Source organism: Zonotrichia leucophrys, chromosome 1A (genome assembly GCF_028769735.1).
Source record: "Zonotrichia leucophrys gambelii isolate GWCS_2022_RI chromosome 1A, RI_Zleu_2.0, whole genome shotgun sequence".
NCBI classification, from domain to species: domain Eukaryota; kingdom Metazoa; phylum Chordata; class Aves; order Passeriformes; family Passerellidae; genus Zonotrichia; species Zonotrichia leucophrys.
This window is the reverse complement of record NC_088170.1, coordinates 21,286,273-21,304,123: the sequence shown is the minus strand read 5'-3', so window position 1 is coordinate 21,304,123 and position 17,851 is coordinate 21,286,273. Positions and strand designations below refer to the sequence as shown.

The 17,851-nt window shown below is 41.6% G+C and overlaps 1 protein-coding gene across 1 annotated transcript in view; it reads left to right on the top strand.

Annotated features, from left to right (window-relative positions):
- PPM1H (protein phosphatase, Mg2+/Mn2+ dependent 1H) overlaps positions 1-17,851 on the top strand; it is a 131,151-nt gene that overhangs the window by 56,817 nt on the left and 56,483 nt on the right. The window contains exons 2-4 of the mRNA XM_064701849.1: positions 1,202-1,370; positions 9,962-10,306; positions 17,229-17,341. Coding sequence (XP_064557919.1) covers positions 1,202-1,370; positions 9,962-10,306; positions 17,229-17,341 — 627 coding nt within the window. The remainder of the gene's footprint in view (positions 1-1,201; positions 1,371-9,961; positions 10,307-17,228; positions 17,342-17,851) is intronic.

The following is a 17,851-nucleotide window of genomic DNA, read 5'->3' as shown; positions in this document are numbered from 1 at the left end:
GACATGGTGCACCTGATGTGAAACTCGGTGCTTATCCAGCAGTGGAAATGCTGTCTCTGAGTATCAGTCTTACTGACCCCAACCTCGCAGTGGGTGGAGGGTGTTTGTGGGAGAAGATGTGCTTCCATCAAAGTCACAGTGTCTTTGCTTGGTTGGAACAAGATGTCGTCCCATCTTGCATGGGTTCTCCCTGTGTGAACCCAGGACTCTCGACCGATGCAAAATTGGTCAATTTGTGATGAGATTCTCATGTAGAAAGTAGAAAATGTGTTTGGGCTTGACTGTTCTGAGATTGCTGATAGTAACCCCACAGCATTTTGGATAACACAGACTTCTGATTAAGGTTATAAAAACTTGTTGGTGGAATGGCTGTTTATTTCAGCCGTATCACTGATCAAAAGAAGGAAGCTGTGGTTCAAGTCTCAGGATATCTTTGGCTGTTAAAAGCTTGTACTGAGCTCTTAGTGCTGGGTTTTGCATGCCTGCAGCTCTTAGTGCAAATCTTCTGTTTTCTACAGGGCTGGTGGAACAGATGGTTTGAGGTAGGCTTCTAGGGGCAGGGGGTTATGTTGTGCAGTACCAGAGGGATGTGTTTAGTATGCATCACTGTATCACTGTGGTACAAGCAAGCTTGACTTGCCTGTCGGAGACAAAGTTTTTTCCCTTGTATTTCTGTCACAGCATTTCTAATATATGCTGTTTGAACAGACTGCCTTTAGCAGTAACAGCTTTGTAGATTTATAGCAGGTATTTTGTTTGTGCAAAGACTTGGTATCTGACAGAATGCACACTCTTAGCCAGCAGATTCATTATTTACAGCAGAGATGCTGACAGGTAGAAAAGGAAATGGGGGTCTCATGTTTCAACTGGGAGGCATATGTGTTATCAGCTTCATCCATAAAGTAGTCTCTTTTTAAAATAAGTGTGGTAGGCCTAGGGGTGAAATATGCTTATGGCACCATTAGTTCTTATTCACATAGTTCTGCAGAAAATGCTTGTTGTGTCATGTGTATGTGTACAGAAATAAAAGGTATGCCTGTGTGTATGGTTGTATCTCTGGAAGGCAGTCAGGTGTTTTAATTCAGTCAGTAATTGCAACAGTGCTGGACTCTGGTTCCATACCTCTCAAGTCACATTGCAAGATACGGATGGGGGCTTCTGTGCTTTGCTAATCTGGTCACTGTTTTCTTCTTTTGTTTAGGGTAATAAATGCAGGGAAGAGCACGCACAATGAGGATCAAGCCAGCTGTGAAGTCCTCTTTGTCAAGAAGAAAACTGGAGGCAGTAATTCTACACCAAACAAGAACTCCTCAACAAAACGGAGGTCATCGCTGCCCAATGGAGAAGGTCTCCAGCTGAAAGACAATTCAGTAAGCAAACTTCTGTATCTTGTCAGTAGAGACATACAAAATAATATTAAAGGGTGTAAGAATCTGGCATTGAAAGGTGCTTTCTGAATATTTAATATATTTTCAGTTACCTCTTACTGATTATCTCTGCTTAAATGTAGAACATTTCACTATATTTTTCTTAGCTCTACTACTTAACTTTTTGTCTTGAAAAATGCTCCTTGCATCTAAGATATTTTAATTTAAATTTTTTTGTTTTGTTTCATTTCTGAAATATAATGTTGAGAAATTTGAAGATGAGTAAAAGGGCTGGAACACATCTTCTATGAAGACAGGCTGTGAGTTGGAGTTGGGGCTGTTTGGCCTGAAGAAGGGAGGCCTCCAGAGAGTCCCTAGACAGGCCATCCAGGACCTAAAGGGAATTGGAGAGGGGCTTTCACAAGGACCTGTAGTGACAGGAGAAGGAGTGAGGACTTCAAACTAATAGAGGGTTTAGATTATACATTATATATATTAGGCAGAAATTTTTCACTGTGGGGATGGTGAGGCACTGGAACAGGTTGCCCAGAGACATTTGGCCAGGTTGGATAAGACTTTGAGCATTCTGGTCTAGTGGAAGGTGTTCCTGCCCATGGCAGAGGGGTTGGAACCAGATCATCTTTCATCCTAAACCATTCTATGTTTCTGTAATTTACACAGATGCCCATGGTGCCACAAAAACACCGGTCAACCTCCATCTGCTCTTTCTAAGTTTCTGTACTGCTCTTTCTAAGTTTCTGTGTCGTGTCGGCACATTTGTGCTACATGGAGCTCTTTGGACACTGCACTGGCAGCTTTTTCCACTGTGCTTACACAGGGGTCAGATAAAGAACTGTATGAACCATAAGGGTTGTTAAAATGTGTCTTATATCTAAACCATTAAACCACATCTTCAGTCAATGTTGGAAAGATACTGCATTCTCTAATTTAATCAACTACTAAAGCAGGATACTCTTCTAGTTTATGCTGGTAGGGTAAGGTCATCCAGCACATAGAATTCAGTGATTTTTGCAGACTATAGCTTCCCTCATTTGTGTGAAGTGTGGTGTAGGTCATACACTTGTCTACTGGCAATTGTCTGCTATTTTTCATCTGTCTTGTTTCCTGACTGGCTAATTACTTCACCTGCTCTTTAAGCATGAGCTCAGCCTCCAGCAGTGATTGATAGTGTGTGTTCAATTCCAACATTTCACCATGTAATACTAAATGGCCTGTATGAATGTTTTAGTCAGACATAGGATAGGCTGTATTCCTGCTACTGGAGAACACAGGTTGTCCCTAAGTGATAAGTAGTTTTTCAATGGACTGTAAGTAGCCTTTTTTTTTTTTTTTGGTAGTTTGGAGGTTTTTTGTTTTGGTTTTGCGGCTTGGTTCGTTTATATGTTTAGGGTTTTTTTGTTAGTTGGTGTGTGTGTGTCTATTTTAAATCAGGTGGTGATTAGTAGTCTGCTTTAGCCACTCTCTCAGAATTCCATGGCTTGGTACACCTGATGGCTGCATGGTTCATTGGGGTCCTGAGAAACAAGCATTCCTCTTGTACTGTGTCCCTCCCAACCTCTTGCTCCTCCAGTTCTGTTTCATACTTCATTATTGCTGCAACATTTTCAAATTGACAGATCCTGAGGGTTTGCAAATTGCCCCGTTCTTTCCTCTTTAAAAATCTTTCTTTAAATAAGTGTTTCAATTCCTGTGTGCTGATATTCCTCATTGTATTCAGACAGTCATGATTTCTTTTTTCAAGTACATTTTTTGCAAACTCCTGGATAAAGAATTGTGCCCAGAACTTGCTGGGACTTGGAGTTCTACATACAGTCATGCAAAGCAAAACAGAATTTGTTTTAATTAGCTGTGTATTTAAAAGTCTTTCCTAGAAAGTCCATGCAACTGCCTGCTGTTGGTTTAGGAAGTTGCTTGGTTTCAGGAGTGTATTTAACTTTTGTATGCATTAATTATGTTTAACGAAGCAAGCATTTCACCACAGTACTTGTTTGTGTATAGAAATAACAAGAAGACAGCCACCTTGGTCCAGGTGATGGGTTTGTTTGACACTGAGGGTATCACTGTGCCATGCACACAGGCACACTGCAGAGACCCCTGTGTGCACACCAGCACACCAGCCTGGCTACACACATCTTGATGCTGTGCAGAGATACGAGGTTTGGTCTCATACCACATTAAAAGTTCCAGACCCACCATGTGAGATGCATGGTCAGGGGCCTCTGCACCTGGGATGTGGGTGAATGTAACTGGGCTGAGTTTGCCTGGTTTTGCATGTTTTAGGGGCTTGCATGGGACATAAAAATCTTCATAGCATTGTTTCACAAAGCTTGACTAACTTCAGTATCAAAAGCTTCTCAAGAGCAAAAGCCATGACAAATCACCTTCTTCAGAAGGAGCTTTTTTTCCAGACATTACATAGTTAATAAGATTGCATTAAAGATACAGGGATCTAAAATAGTTTTGTTATTGGAAAGGCATCTTAACTAACCTTGTTGTTACAGTTGATGTACTGTTGTGGCAATGTAATGGTAGGGTCAATAAACTTTATGTTTTTAAAATCTGTTCTTTTTATCCATTTGATATTTCATGATGTTGGTAAATATCTCTTCAGTAAATATCTACTTACACAGAGTTTATGAGAAGTATCTTATGGAATTCTGGTTTTTGTTTCTCTTTTCGCTATTTCCTAGTTCAAGTCTGTATCTTTCATCTTGATTTTGGAAGAAAAAGCCACTCCCTTTCAAGTTTCTTGAGAGAAACACTTTTATTTCAAATCCTCTGTTCTTGATTTTATTTCTGACATATTTTAACAAGATGGGAACATAACATCTAAATTCGGGAGCCAGATGATCTATATAATAGATTGTACTGTTTTCTAGTTACTTCTTATCTTATTATTTATATGTTCTCTTCTTATCTATGGATTTACTTCTGTGTTCTACATGGCACTGATATAGCTGTTGTCACACTCATTATTTAGTTGTGGAAAACCTATTCTACCATGTTATTAGACCACAGCTTATGTATTTAAATTTGTAATATATTTTCCCAAAACAGGCAGCATATTCCTGGAGAAAGTTTTCTACTAGAGGGCAGTCTTACACTAGCACATAGTAGGATTTTTTCCTTGCTACATCTTTTGTTGGTTGAATATATCTAAAAACAGGGGGAAAAAAGCACATTGCTGTGTCTTTTTTTTATATATATTTTTATACTGTGAGGTATAATACCCCTCACATAGCACTGTTGGCAAATGTTTTTTAAGGAGTATATGAGGTTGATGTTTAATGTGATAACCGTACAACTTAATTTGTATGAATAAGATGTAGAAATACTGGGTTTAAACAGTACAGTGAATGATAGAATATCATCCCAGGAAATATCTATTAAGAAAGCCAGAGGCTAAATAGTGTAAATGCCTCATGAGGAAATCCCACTGTAACACACCATCTGAAATTCTGTCTATGTCGTGAAGCACCTTGCAGAAATACTGACAGAAAAAGGAATGAGGAAAGGAGTTCATTGAAAGGATTTTTTTAAAGTGTGGAGCACAAGGGAAATAGGCACTGAAATGTAAACTTTATGTAACAGTGTCCTTTTCATCATCCTCAGATTTTTATTTTCCACAGACTCTCTGAGAATGGCACATGCCATTTTTGTTTTCTCCTGCATTTTGGGAAGTTTGTGAAGCATCAGCTACATCTGTGTGATTGTTCTTTAATGCTAACCCCATCGATCCAGCCCTGTGCTTTGGCAAAGCAGCATAAGGGAGTTGGAGATCCATGTGTTCTCCACAAAACTTGAATGCCACTACCATGGTCTTGACTGTCCACACAGATCTCCAGGCGTGGAAAGGAGGAGGTAGGCCAGAAATGCAGAAATGGAGAAGTAAACATTTCTTTTACCCAAACACACAAACAAATTCTGGGAAGTCTATTAAATAGCATAAACATGGTTTTCTTCTTGAAAGGGTGGGTAATAAAATGAGCAGAGCAGTGAAAGGAAAGACTCTTTAAATTCAACCTTAAGTTAATTCTCTCCCCTTCCCCCCATCCCACTCCATTGCTGCTTGATTAATTGTATCTCCTGTCTGTCCCCATTCAAGAGCATTCTTGTTAAATTGCACATCTTTTTCATTTGTACTATTTTTAAATGCCTTTAACTACAGAGTACCTTCATGATGATTGCTGAAAACCATCAGCAAGCGAAGTGGAAATCATGTGCCAGGATATTGTCATAGTGATAATCAGGCTACAGGACTTAATGTGATGCATTATTAATTGTCACTGTAATGTGAGGATACATAATTACTAATTCTGTAGTCTCCTTTGCCACAAGCCTGGGATATTGTATGTTTTGTGTAGCATAAGGCTGGTAGCCTACCACAGGCAGCTGAACATATTGGTAACATGAGGAGGCTTTGCTCTGAGGATTGGAGTGGCAGTTGCTGGCCCAGTTCAGATTTTATGAGAACTCAAGTTGCTCTCTTAAGTGTTTTGTGACTGTAGTTCATATCTGGAATAATAATAGTCAGGGTAGGTTGTAGTTTCCAGAAAAAATCTTTAGTGGCAACATGATTTATTTGCCTGTTTGGAATTAGCTCCATAGCAACAATCTGAAGGTTTGCAATGTAAGACTGCTGTCTAGTTTACTTGAAAAGCATGTCCCAAAATGATCACTAGCTATTGCTAAGGTTTTTTCCTTTATTTTTTCCTTCATATCATTGAGCTCAATTATGTATGTATATATATGCAGTTTCTCTCATGATTTCTCATCCATTGCTTGACCCAAAACTTTGCATGTCTTAATTATCTTTTACAATTGCAAAACCCAGGAGACTGCTGAACCTTTCTGAAAGCTAGGTCAGCAGTTGAGGAGCCTGAAGCTTATTAAATTTCCCAGTACATTCTGTACTAGGAAATTAATTGTGAGGTTGGTGCAGTGAAGGATTTGTTTTCTCTTCTTGTTTCTGGTAGTTATTCAGCCTGTTTGTTAGGTCAGGATCTTTTGAATGAAAATCTAAAATACATCACTGTGGTGACTGACTTCACTCTTATTTGAGGATTCTGTCCAGATAAAAGAAGAAATAAAGACTGGTGTTTGAAACAGACTACTTCTGATAGAATACTGCCAGTGCTAGTAAAAAAAGATGTCTTGTTCTCTGAGTTTGCAGAATGTCAGTTCTTTTTGGGAAGAATTTCAAGCTCCCAGATGTAAAAGAGAGCAAAGAGCAATGCATATGCACACCAAAACAGGTAATTGCTTGGTGGCTGCAGAGGTCAGCTCAGCTGTGTGAGGAAAAGCAAGGACCTTTCTGTGCATTTTGCCTCATCTGCATGCCCTGACTACTGGCCCTTGTTTGTTCACTGAGTCACTGCCTTAATTGCATCATATTTTAAATTCTCATTGAATTGGTGTGGTTTTGGAAATTAATTTCTTTCAAATAGAGGAGCTGTTTTTATTCTCAGGGTGGGGGAAAAGAGTTTGTTTTTTCTTCCTTTTTTAGACAGCTAACATATTATCTGTGGTTTTCCTCTTTGCTAGTTCAAAAGTAAATGAAGCTTTGTAGGAATACACAGCAGTTTTTCAAGACTAATATTTAGGTTACAGTAATGCCTGCAGATCCCAGCTGAAGTTTAGGCCCTAGAGCATCTCACACAGAATGTCTGTATGAGAGCAGCATTGTGGTAGTCATCTCCCCTGAGTGCTCAGAATACAGACTTTGCAGTTATCTAGGGTGCTTCTGCTGTTGCCAGGGAGAAATAAATCTACTTTGGAATGAGATGAGCATAGTCTAAAAATGTAGGGGTTTTTCTGTCTGCCCAACATAAGGGCAATTTAGAGTCTTGGAGGTGTGCAATACACTGTGTAGATGTTTGAGCTTAGCTGAACTGGTAGCAACGTCCTCTTTGTTCAAGAATTGCTACTCCGAAAAGGACAAGATCAGTGGACCACCATAACTGATGTGGACGTGACAGGGTGACGTGTCAGTGAAAGTCTGAGATACAGCTCAAGTCCGTGTGAACTTCTCTGCCCAAAGTTGTGCTGCCCATTGGCTTAGAGAAAATAAATGGTAACATTTCATTTTCCCTTTTTGTCAGGGGCTATTTTCATCTGTTTTACAGCATCCCAGTCTCATCTTTAACCCCCAAACTCACATGAGGCTTGATCAGTGCAGGACATATCCAGAGTTGAGATATTAGTAATGAGAATAAATTCTTTTAATAACGGTTGTCTTTATCTTCTGAAAAGCTGTAACACAGACTTTGCTGGGGGGTTTGCTTTGGAGAACTCATGAAAATGGAGTGCAGATCAAACTTGTTCATAATTGTAAATTAAGAATTGTAAAATTCCAGTTTGGAGGCATGGGGAGAACAATGACAAAATATTTGCTTCCTTTTGGTGGAAAATAAAATATTTCAATCTCAATCAGAGTTGACATGCCTTGGAGATTTCCCCCCCTACCAAAAGGGCACATTTCCAAAGGAGTAGCACCTTTAAAGGACATAAGGACAAAAACTGTGGAAGCATTATCCATGGTGCATCATAACATGGATTTTGGCCAGGGAGACAAACTCTTAAGAGAAGAATGGGAGCAGAAGTGGTTTGATATACAAATCCCAGGAGGCGCAATGTAGTTATTTTGAATAAATGGTTTCAGTTTTCAGCTGAAATACTTCCACTTTGGAAAATCTGTTTCTGTTGGCAAAATACTTTGCATTTTACATTAATAGCAATCTATTTTTACAAGCAAGTTTAAAATTGCTAATCCTGTTAGCCATTGAAAATTACATAGAATTTTACAGCAAATTGTTGTGAACTTGGATGGATTCTGAGCCCAGAGCAAGGTAGTACAACTGCCAGTCCTGCCTTCAGGTGGGAAGTTTCACAACTGTTTTTTTGACTAATTTGCCAGGCTGGGTAAGTGGGGGGGAGAGGGGAGTGGTGTCTGGCTAAGAAACCATGTTCAGAAATGTGGACATATCTTGGTTTTTCCACCATTCTAGGATGTATCCTGTGTTATCCTTACTGTGGTAAGTAAACAGTACTTGAGAACAATACCCCCTTATGACAGCATTTCAGTAATGAAGAGTGCATGAGGGACTGATGAATTCCTCCTCTTGGAGGAGCTCTCTGCTGTGTAGATGACTATGATCTTGATGCTTTGGTTAAGAATATATTTGAACTTTACCTCATCAGCAATACTGTATGCAAAAAAAAAAACACCTCGACTTTTATGTGATTTTTATTATCATGGCACCTTAGTGGAGTGGCTGAAACAGCAGAAAGTAAAAGGAGCTGCAGTTCACAGCCCTGTCCATAAATTTGAAATAGGCAATGCTTTGGACATGAAGAGCTGGGCTGCAGGTGCTGCCCAGACTTTATGCTGATCTGTAGTGTAAGAGAGCAGTGTTCAGATGAACAAGTCACGTCTCTCATCCTAAATTAGACCACATGTAATTTTGATTGCAGTGAGATCTAGGTTATGCTTTCTTATTACAAGGTATTTTACAACAGTATAGCCTCATTCCTGTCCCTTGCAAAATTGTTTCTTTCTAAACCCGTATTAGTCCACCTACATCCGACTTGCAAGGCAGCCCCACTAACAGCTGTTTCTGCATAGCTGGGAGAAGGTGCAGGATTAAAATAAATGGAGGGGAAGGAAAGGCAGGAAAGACTCTTTCCCCATGCTGCTGCCAAATATGCTGTCATGCAAAGGTGGGTATCATTTAAGGCAATCTTAAATGATTACCTAAGGATTGGTAGGTGAATTTCTCTCCACACAAAAAGTTGAGCTTATCAAGAGTATGGCTCCTTGGTATTTTCTAGCCATTTTGGAGTTTGTGATGCCCAAGGCTACTCTGCCTCCAGCCCTGGGTTAATGCCCTAAGTGATAGGGTACTCCACCTTTCCCAGTACTATACAGGAAACTTTTTAGAGGACTGTGAAGAACCAGGCAGTGAACATAGAGGCTAGATCAGATGAAGTGCAGCTGATCCCACTTGGGTCTGTCATCCTCGAGGACCCCTGTACTGGTACTGTTTCCTGGGCTGGCACAGGCAGGAAAAGCCTGAGCTGTCCCATCTGCCAGCATGGATGGACCTTATCTACCAGCTGTGGAAGTGCAGTTCACATTTGTTGATGGACATCAAACTGAGGTCCTTTGTTTCATGCCTGGCAAGTATCAGGTGCTGTCTTGTGTAGAATTTTGATCTTTCATAGTGGCAGGTCTATCATATAAACAAATGCTGTTCTTCTACAGCCTATGATGGCTGTAAGGTAAGAAAGATTGTAAGTTCAATTTTTTTCTCGGGCTTTTTTTTTAAGAGGTTAAGGAAAAGAAAAAACATGCTGGGGAAGTGTGGTAAAAATAAGCATGTCTTCTTTCAACCAGAGTTGTACTGACACTGTGGGTATTTCTGTGTTTCAGAAAGAATGTTACCTCTGGGAAAGCTATCTGTGTTTCACCTGCTGCCTCTGTGCCACCAGTCACAGAGGAAGCAGGTGACTAACACTGAGCTTAACACTGAGCATCTCTTTTCCTTTCCTTTCTCCCCCTCTTGCTTCTCCAGGACACAGATGGGATCAACCTGTACTACTGGTCCTTGTTTGATGGACATGCTGGCTCAGGGGCAGCTGTGGTCGCTTCCAAACTGCTGCAGCACCACATTCTGGAACAGCTGCAGGAGATTGTGGACATCCTGAGGAACACAGCTGTCCTCCCACCCACCTGCCTGGGAGAGGAGCCTGACAACCCATCCAGCAACAGCAGGACGCTGACACGGGCAGCCTCCCTGCGCGGCGGTGTGGGAGCCCCGGGCTCGCCCAGCACGCCCCCAACACGCTTCTTCACGGAGAAGAAGATCCCACATGAGTGCCTGGTTATTGGGGCCATAGAAAGTGCATTCAAGGAAATGGTATGTATGTCTCAGGTCTCTGAGTCCTTGTTGTTTACATTGAATCACATCACCTGGAGATCATGAAGATTAGGTTTTTTTTTCTTTTTCTTTCATTGCTTTAACAACATCTGAGTGTGAACAGAACTGTTTAAGCACTCAACAGCCTACCAGGTACACACACCCCTGTGAGGCTCGAGCTGCATCTTAACTCCCAGGTAGCACTGTGACAATGAATGTGAATTTTCAATGTATAATACTCTTCTTTTTAATTTTCTTCTCCCCCTCCTTTTGTAAGATAAAGATCAATATTGCCTTACAGTGCAGATTTCAGCACTGGCAGTTATCAGGCTGAGTATGTGGGCATGCACTTGATAAAGCCTCATTGCCCTACCAGAGCAGCAGCAAAGGCTGCTTGGTCCAATGACCCAGAGTTCACATTGGTGTTGGAGTAGTGTCTGTGGAGCGTCTGCAGCTCTTCACTGAGGCAGATTTTGTGCGTGAGTGGGGCATGAAGTTCATTCCTACCACCTTCCTGACTTGTGTACAACCTGAACAACTGTCAGGAAATCATGACACTATGGGAACAGAATATCCATCTATTTCCCTAGAGAAGCTGTTTTTCCCTCTTCTGTAGTTGATGTAGTTCCTGCACAACTTCCCCCCCTCATTTCTCCACATTACTGAAAGTCATTCTTGTCAGGCAGAGCAAAAGTTTGGCCTGCCAGTAAGCACATGTGGATCAGGTTTTGGGAGGTCTGATAGTGTTGCGGTTTTTTTTAAAATTTTGTTGCTGTAGTTTTGAGAAAAGCCTCTTATTTGAAAAGAAGGACTGTGAACTATTCCGTGTTTCCCAGTGGTTTTATTTGTTGTCTGAAAAGAAATATCTGATCATTGTTTTTCTTGATGTATGTGAATTTCGTCCAGTACATGCATTTAATTAGAGACTACAGTTGTTGTTACAAGTAGTACTTCACTTTGAGTTCTGAAAAACAATTATCTTCTGCTGGATTGTTCTTTCTTCCCAAGGAAGTGCAGGCAAGCAGACCCACCAGCTGGGTTTGGACTTGCAGGTGGGTAGGTCCAGGAGCAGCATTCACAGCCATGGGTTAGGCATACTTCAGTGGGGGTTGTGTGGGCAGGTTGTGCGCTGTGGGTAGTGGGCTCAGTTTCTGCTAGATGAAAAGAAAGAGGATGCATGAAAATCTGTCAGTTTAGCACACCTTTTCAGAAAGGGAGGATGAGATTGCTGCCTTCTTTGTTGAGAAATGAGGGAGAAGATGACCATGGCCATCCACTGCACCCTAGTGGGTTCAGAGCATGCTTAAGAGGAACACCGATTTCATGCTTCAGTTGGTGTAATTCTGAGGCCAGAAGAGTGCCAGGCTCTGAGAGCATGGCGGGATTCTCTCCTGTTTAAACTGTTTCCAAGTACAGGCAAGATGAGAAGTGGAGTTCTGTGGGACTGGGCAGTGAAAGTAACAGAGTGTAGAAGGGCTGTTTCTCTACTTCTCTTAGGAGAGCCGCATGTGCATTTCCCATTGCTGCCTTCCTGAACGTGTCTGAGTGAACAGGGCTGTTGTTGCACTGCTTTATTTTGACTTCACGTCTCTGGTAGGTTCACAGAGAAGACCATCTCAGCTTATGTTCAGAGATCTGGTTGTGAGGGCTTTTGTGGGTAGAGTTTGACAAATGCAGAAACACTGGATAACTCACTACAGTTATGGTGTTCAGGTATTCATTGCATAGTTCAGGCTAATCTGTTCTCTCTGTTTCTAAACAGAACATTTTCCTCACTGCATCTTTGATTACAGGCTACATATCAAGTATCTTAATTCCCACGTGCTTCATATTAGAGGGCTGAAGTTCATCATTGTCTTTGATAAACAAATGACTACTCCAATGCAATGTAATTTCAGCATTAAGTTTTACAGGAAATCTTATAAAGATGGCCAGCTTAAGGAAAGCAGTAGATAATTAAATTGTATCTACTTTAACCTTCTAGGGGAATTTTGGACTTATACTTGGTTTAGGCAAAAGAGTGTTTTCTTTCATCTGTGTAAGGGAGTAATTCATAAAATCAGCATTTCTGTGTCTCATCTGTGCTTGCAGTGCTTGATCTTTCTCCTGTCTCTATTTAACTTCCAGCTAGCTTATACTCCTTCTAGTCTTTGCATGAAGACTTTGGGCCTCTTCCACAGCACATTGTTTAATCAGCCCTTGTTTGTACTGGAACACGATAGATGTTGTTGAGTTAGGTCAGGGCAGTCAAGATGTGCAGTGTGTACAAGGGTTTTGTGCCAGAAGAGTGTACCAATGTAGCTGGCACTTGAGGAAAGCTCATGTTTCCTGGACACGTTGGCAGACTTCTTGGTGGTTTTTCCTGAATCATCAATTGCTGCAAAGGATTCTTGTGAACAGAGTGAAAGTAACAAGTAGATACTGTTTTTTAAAGAGTCCGACCTGACAGGTTTATCTAATGATGACTTATCCTCTTTTCCTGGGAGCATTTTTTTTCCCGATTTCCATTATTTTTTTCCCCAACTTGCTTTTGAATTGTAGTTAAGGTCTCCCTGTTTTTTCCTCAAGTCTCAATTAAATGTGATTCATGGCTTTCAAAAGGCTTTTAAAAATTATTTTTCCTTTATTGGATGTGGGGTTTTTTTGACAGTTCTTGTCTAACAGCTACATGCAGTAAAATGCTGTGGAAAGCTGACACAGATCATCATTGCCTAACTTAGACATTTAGCAATTAAATTGTCTCCATTTTGAAGTACATCTAAATGATGTTTTCTGTGTTGAAACTGGAATTAGGAAGTTTGTGCTGTGTTTTCAGATAATTTAATGCTCTGTCTAAAAAACAGCAAATGTCAGTAGTTGTCAGTATCACAATTGTTCCAGTTAAAAGGAAATAAATAAGCTCAAGTTTTGAAGGTGCCATAAGTCAAATCCTCTAATTTTCATCTTGAGTTGAGTTTTAAGATGTGCATTTATAGATTCAGTTCAAAGGAGCCAGGAGTGCAGTTCCATATTGGATAGAAACATCAAATTATTGTCTTTTCCCTGTATTTAACCTTGTATACATGTGTGATGCTGTATGTATTTGCAAGAAAGGTTAAGAGGAGAGAGCACCTTTTCTACTCTGAACCCTATTTAACTTTAAATGGGAAGAAATGGTACAGAATTAGTCTGTATGATTTATTGGGAGGTATACATCTGCATTCATTGTATCACGATTTTCTTTTTTTAGTGAGATTTTTTTTTTACTTAGATGAAATCTAGACAGGTGCTTTTTCTAGATTGGTGCCATTTTAATTAATTGAACAGTCTTGAGAGAATGGCATGTGTTGTACAGTTCACTTTTTTGAAAGTTTCCTCTCATTATATAGCCAGTAGAATTGAGAGTTTAAATAGAATTACAGGCATTTGATATAAAGCATGCTAAGAAGTTAATTTTATGTTTATGCCTTCTGAAACTTTTTTTTACCAGATACCTAATACTGTGTGTGTAAAGCTGCTTTCTGTCATAGCAAGGTTGAGATCCAGGAGGAAAGGCTGCTGCTCTGAGGATAAATATAGGTGAAAAGAGGGGGAGAAGAGTGTGGCCAGCAGGTTGAGGAAGGTGATGCTCCCCCTCTCCTTGGCCCTAGTGAGGCCACACCTGAAGCGCTGTGTCCAGGTCTGGCCTCCTCAGACTGGAGAGGATCCAGCACAGGGCAGTGTGATAGATAAGTAATGCGAAACTATGAAAAATGAGTAGCTGTTTCTCATAGCAGCAAAGACGATTGAGGGACTGGGACATCTCCCTGTGAGGAGAGATTGAGGCAGCTGCACTGTTTAGTCTGGAGAAGACTGAGAGGGGATGGCATTAATGTGCATAAATATCTGAAAGGCGGGTGTCAAGAGGATGGTGCCATAATCTTTTCAGTGCTGCCCAGCTGCAGGATGAGGAGAAATGGCCATAAACTAAACCACAGTTTCACCTGCACCGGAGGAAGCACTTCTTCACGCTGAGGATGCCAGGGCACTGGAACAGGCTGCCCAGGGAGGCCATGAGGTCTCCGTCTCTGCAGGCATTCCAGACCCTCCCGGTTCCCGTAGCCGGCCCTGCCCTGGCCTGCGGCTCGAGCGGATGCCCATGGAGGTGCCGCTGCGCGCAGCCTCCGCCAGGTGGCAGCAGCGGCCCGCGCCGGGCGCGCCGCGGCCCCGAGGAGGCGGCCCCGGCCTGTGGGGAGCGTGGCCCCGGCCTCCCTCCTGCCCGCCGCGTTCTCGCCTCCCCGTCGCCGCCGGGCCCGGTGTGGAAAGCCGCCGTGCTCGCCCTCACCTGCTCGGTTCGTTGCGGTGCCCTCTGCAGGCTGCGATTCGCCCTCCCGCATCCCGCACCAGGGAAGGGGAGCAGGCCCTTGGGAGCAGCTGCCCCCCGCTGCAGCACGTGTCCCGGCACGGACGGCACGGCTCCGGCTAAGTTAACTGCTCCTGCGGGGAAAAATAACAAACAAAATAAACAAACAAACTCCACCCCAACCAAAACCAGCAACAACAACAAAAGATACACTACCTCAGAAATCTCTCTCCTGCTGGAAAATGAGGAAAGCTTTGTATACACTCTGTCTAGAATGAGCCCCTTTACACTCATAAAGGCGTTTAGAGGCGTTTTGGGGCTTCTGCCCATGTTTGTACTACTTTCCCAGCACCACTGTTACAATGTATTTCATTAAAAGCCAATGTCTCTACATCAGAACGAATTGGTGGCATTGATGAGCTTAGTTTTACTTTGCTTTATTTTTCTCCCTCAAATCTTGTTGAGCTGTTAGGAAGCCTTGCCTTCTTTCCTTGCTGTTGAAAAAGAAAATGTCAAGCAAAGTATGTAATATTGAAACATGCATATTACTCAATTTACTCTGACAAGTCATGGTACTAAATTGAAGTTCTAGGTGGGAGAACCCAACAACAGCAATGATTTGAGAAAACTCAGTACACAGATGTAGTTTAAGTCAAGAATGTTTTGAAAAAGAGGCCCTAAGGATTATCCATGTTCTCTCCTATAATAGATGCTTCTGAAATCTGCTTATTGGAAGAAATACATTTTAATTTAGACATTCCAGCACTTGCAAAGTATATGTATGCCAGAACTGAAAGCAGGTGAGGAATGCACATTGTTTGAAGGTCTTGCAGGATATTCTGAACTGTGGAAATGAAGGTTTCTTAAAATTCCTGGCAGTGCTTGGAAAATCTGTAGTATTTGTAAGTTTAAATTATTTTGACGGTTAGAAATGTCAGATTCCTTTGAACTTTCTTTTCAGCTTAATTTTAAGAAATACAGAAGGCATGGGGAGGAGAATCAGCTTTTCTATGGCAAGATTAGATAAAGAGGCATTTATAACAGGTCCATGTCTGTGACCAAAGGTTCTGCAAGATATGATTTATAGCTTGGAGGTGTTTTCCTCCTGGTCCTTACCACCCATCCCCCCCAAAAAGTTGGTGAATGCGGTAGATCCCATGTCCCTGTGGCAGCCACGTGCAGTTTGCACGCACAGCTGAGGATGGCCTGCTGGGACAGCCCCTCAGCACTGTGTTCATGGCACAAATGGCATGTGTGTGCATTGGCCAGTGAGGAGTCAGCAAGTTATTTGTGACAGACACCTCTGCCCACTGGCTCAGGGCAGTGCCCAAGTGCTGCTGAGAATCCTGCTGCTGCACCAGGTCAGCTCCCTCCCCTCACATTTGTAGGAGATAAAGCGTGGGACAGGGGCCTCCTCCCACCTCTGCAGATTTTCAATCAAATTGCACCTGTCACAGTTTTATTTATTGTAGTGGTTTTCTTCAGATAAATTTAGCTCTAAAATAAAGCTCCAAATTTCATACCCCAAGGCATGAACAATTTGAGCTGTTTGTTCCTTGGTGCAGATATGAAAATGGCTGAAGTACAGATCAGGCCAACATATATTCATTTAAAAAAACACATAAAAGTAGGCAGAGTTTAGCTGGAAAAGATCTGCCAGTACTTGCAATAGTGATGTTAAATGATGCTCCCTATTTGAATCCAATATTATAAGAACAGACCAGTTTGAAATGGACACAGGAGAGAAGGGTAATTTGCAGTGTGTTACTACCTGAAGCTAAACTACAGACAGCAGAATTAATTCATTTACATACACTTCAGTGTTTGTTTGAAATGTATGAATGAAAGTAGCTCATTTACTTACTTACTCTGTGTTCTGCAAGCTTTCTTGGGGCATATATATATATATATATATATATATATATATACATACACATACATACACATGTGTGTGTTTATGTGTTTGATTTTTTTTCTTTCCAGGGACTTTGACTGTTGTTGCAAAGTATAATTTGCATTCTCTGCTTCTGTTAAGCAGAAGGACTCTTTTAATATATAATGTTTCTTGCACTCAGAATCGATTTAGTGTCCATTCATTCCCTTTGTTTCTGAAAGGTAGCCTTGTGGCACAACTGCATCTTGCTGTTGTTTTTAAGGTGTATAGCCCACAATCCTAGCATTCCTCTTGGGAAGTAGGTAGTTATTCATGTTGTAGCTGGGTCTCATTAGTTATCTGCTGCCTATGTAAAGCACTCTCCAATTATACCATGAGGTACCTGTTGCTAAGCTTCATTTATTTTTGCCTTCGTTGTGATTTTGCTGTAGCAAATTCTCTTGCATCTGTGAGAGTTGCTCTTTATTCCTTAATACCTGATGTTTTACAGTCTCCTGACCTGATTTTTCCCAAACATCTTTGTATAAGTAATAGGAACTCCTCAACTTTCTGTTCTTGTCTGAGCTCATAGCTGCAAGAAAAGGCAGACAGCGCGACATACAGTTTTATAAAGACTCTATTGTATTTTTGGTTTCTCCAGGAGACTTCATTTTCTCAAGCACTAATTGCAATGCTGTCTTTATAAACCTTGTTCTCTTCTCCCCCAGGATTTGCAGATAGAGCGAGAGAGGACCGTGTATAACATTTCTGGCGGCTGCACAGCCCTGGTGGTGGTGTATTTATTGGGGAAGCTTTATGTGGCAAACGCTGGGGATAGCAGGTAAGTGTGTTGTCTCCCCATCTAATCCTTCACCCCTAACTGCCCAGGCCTGATGTTACTGAGTCCCTTTAAACAGGCAGCATCACAAGAAGATTCTGTTTCTTGGCTGGACACTTAGCGCTTCTCACAGAAGTGAATGCAAGTGCCAGAGATAGCATTCCAGTATCTTGAGCAGCGGTTGCAGTCAGGGAAACTGATAGCACTTCTGGTCCTGTAGAAGTTTCTGAATGACTTGATGTTTGCAGAGAAGTGGAAAGGTGCTAAAAAGCCATTGAAACAGAAGAGGTATTGGGTGTGTAGTAGAATTGTGTGTTGAACACTGACAAGGTGACTGTATCTGGAACAGCTGATAGGGCTACATTTGTTCCATGGGAAGTCCTTTGGCTCCTGTTGCCAGGCTTAGTCTTGATAGGCCATTTGGCTTCCAGATTTTCGTGTAATGGAAGGTAGTGATCAGTATGCAAATAGCTGCTACTCTTGCCCTAGGGGAGGAGGAGAGGGAAACAGGCT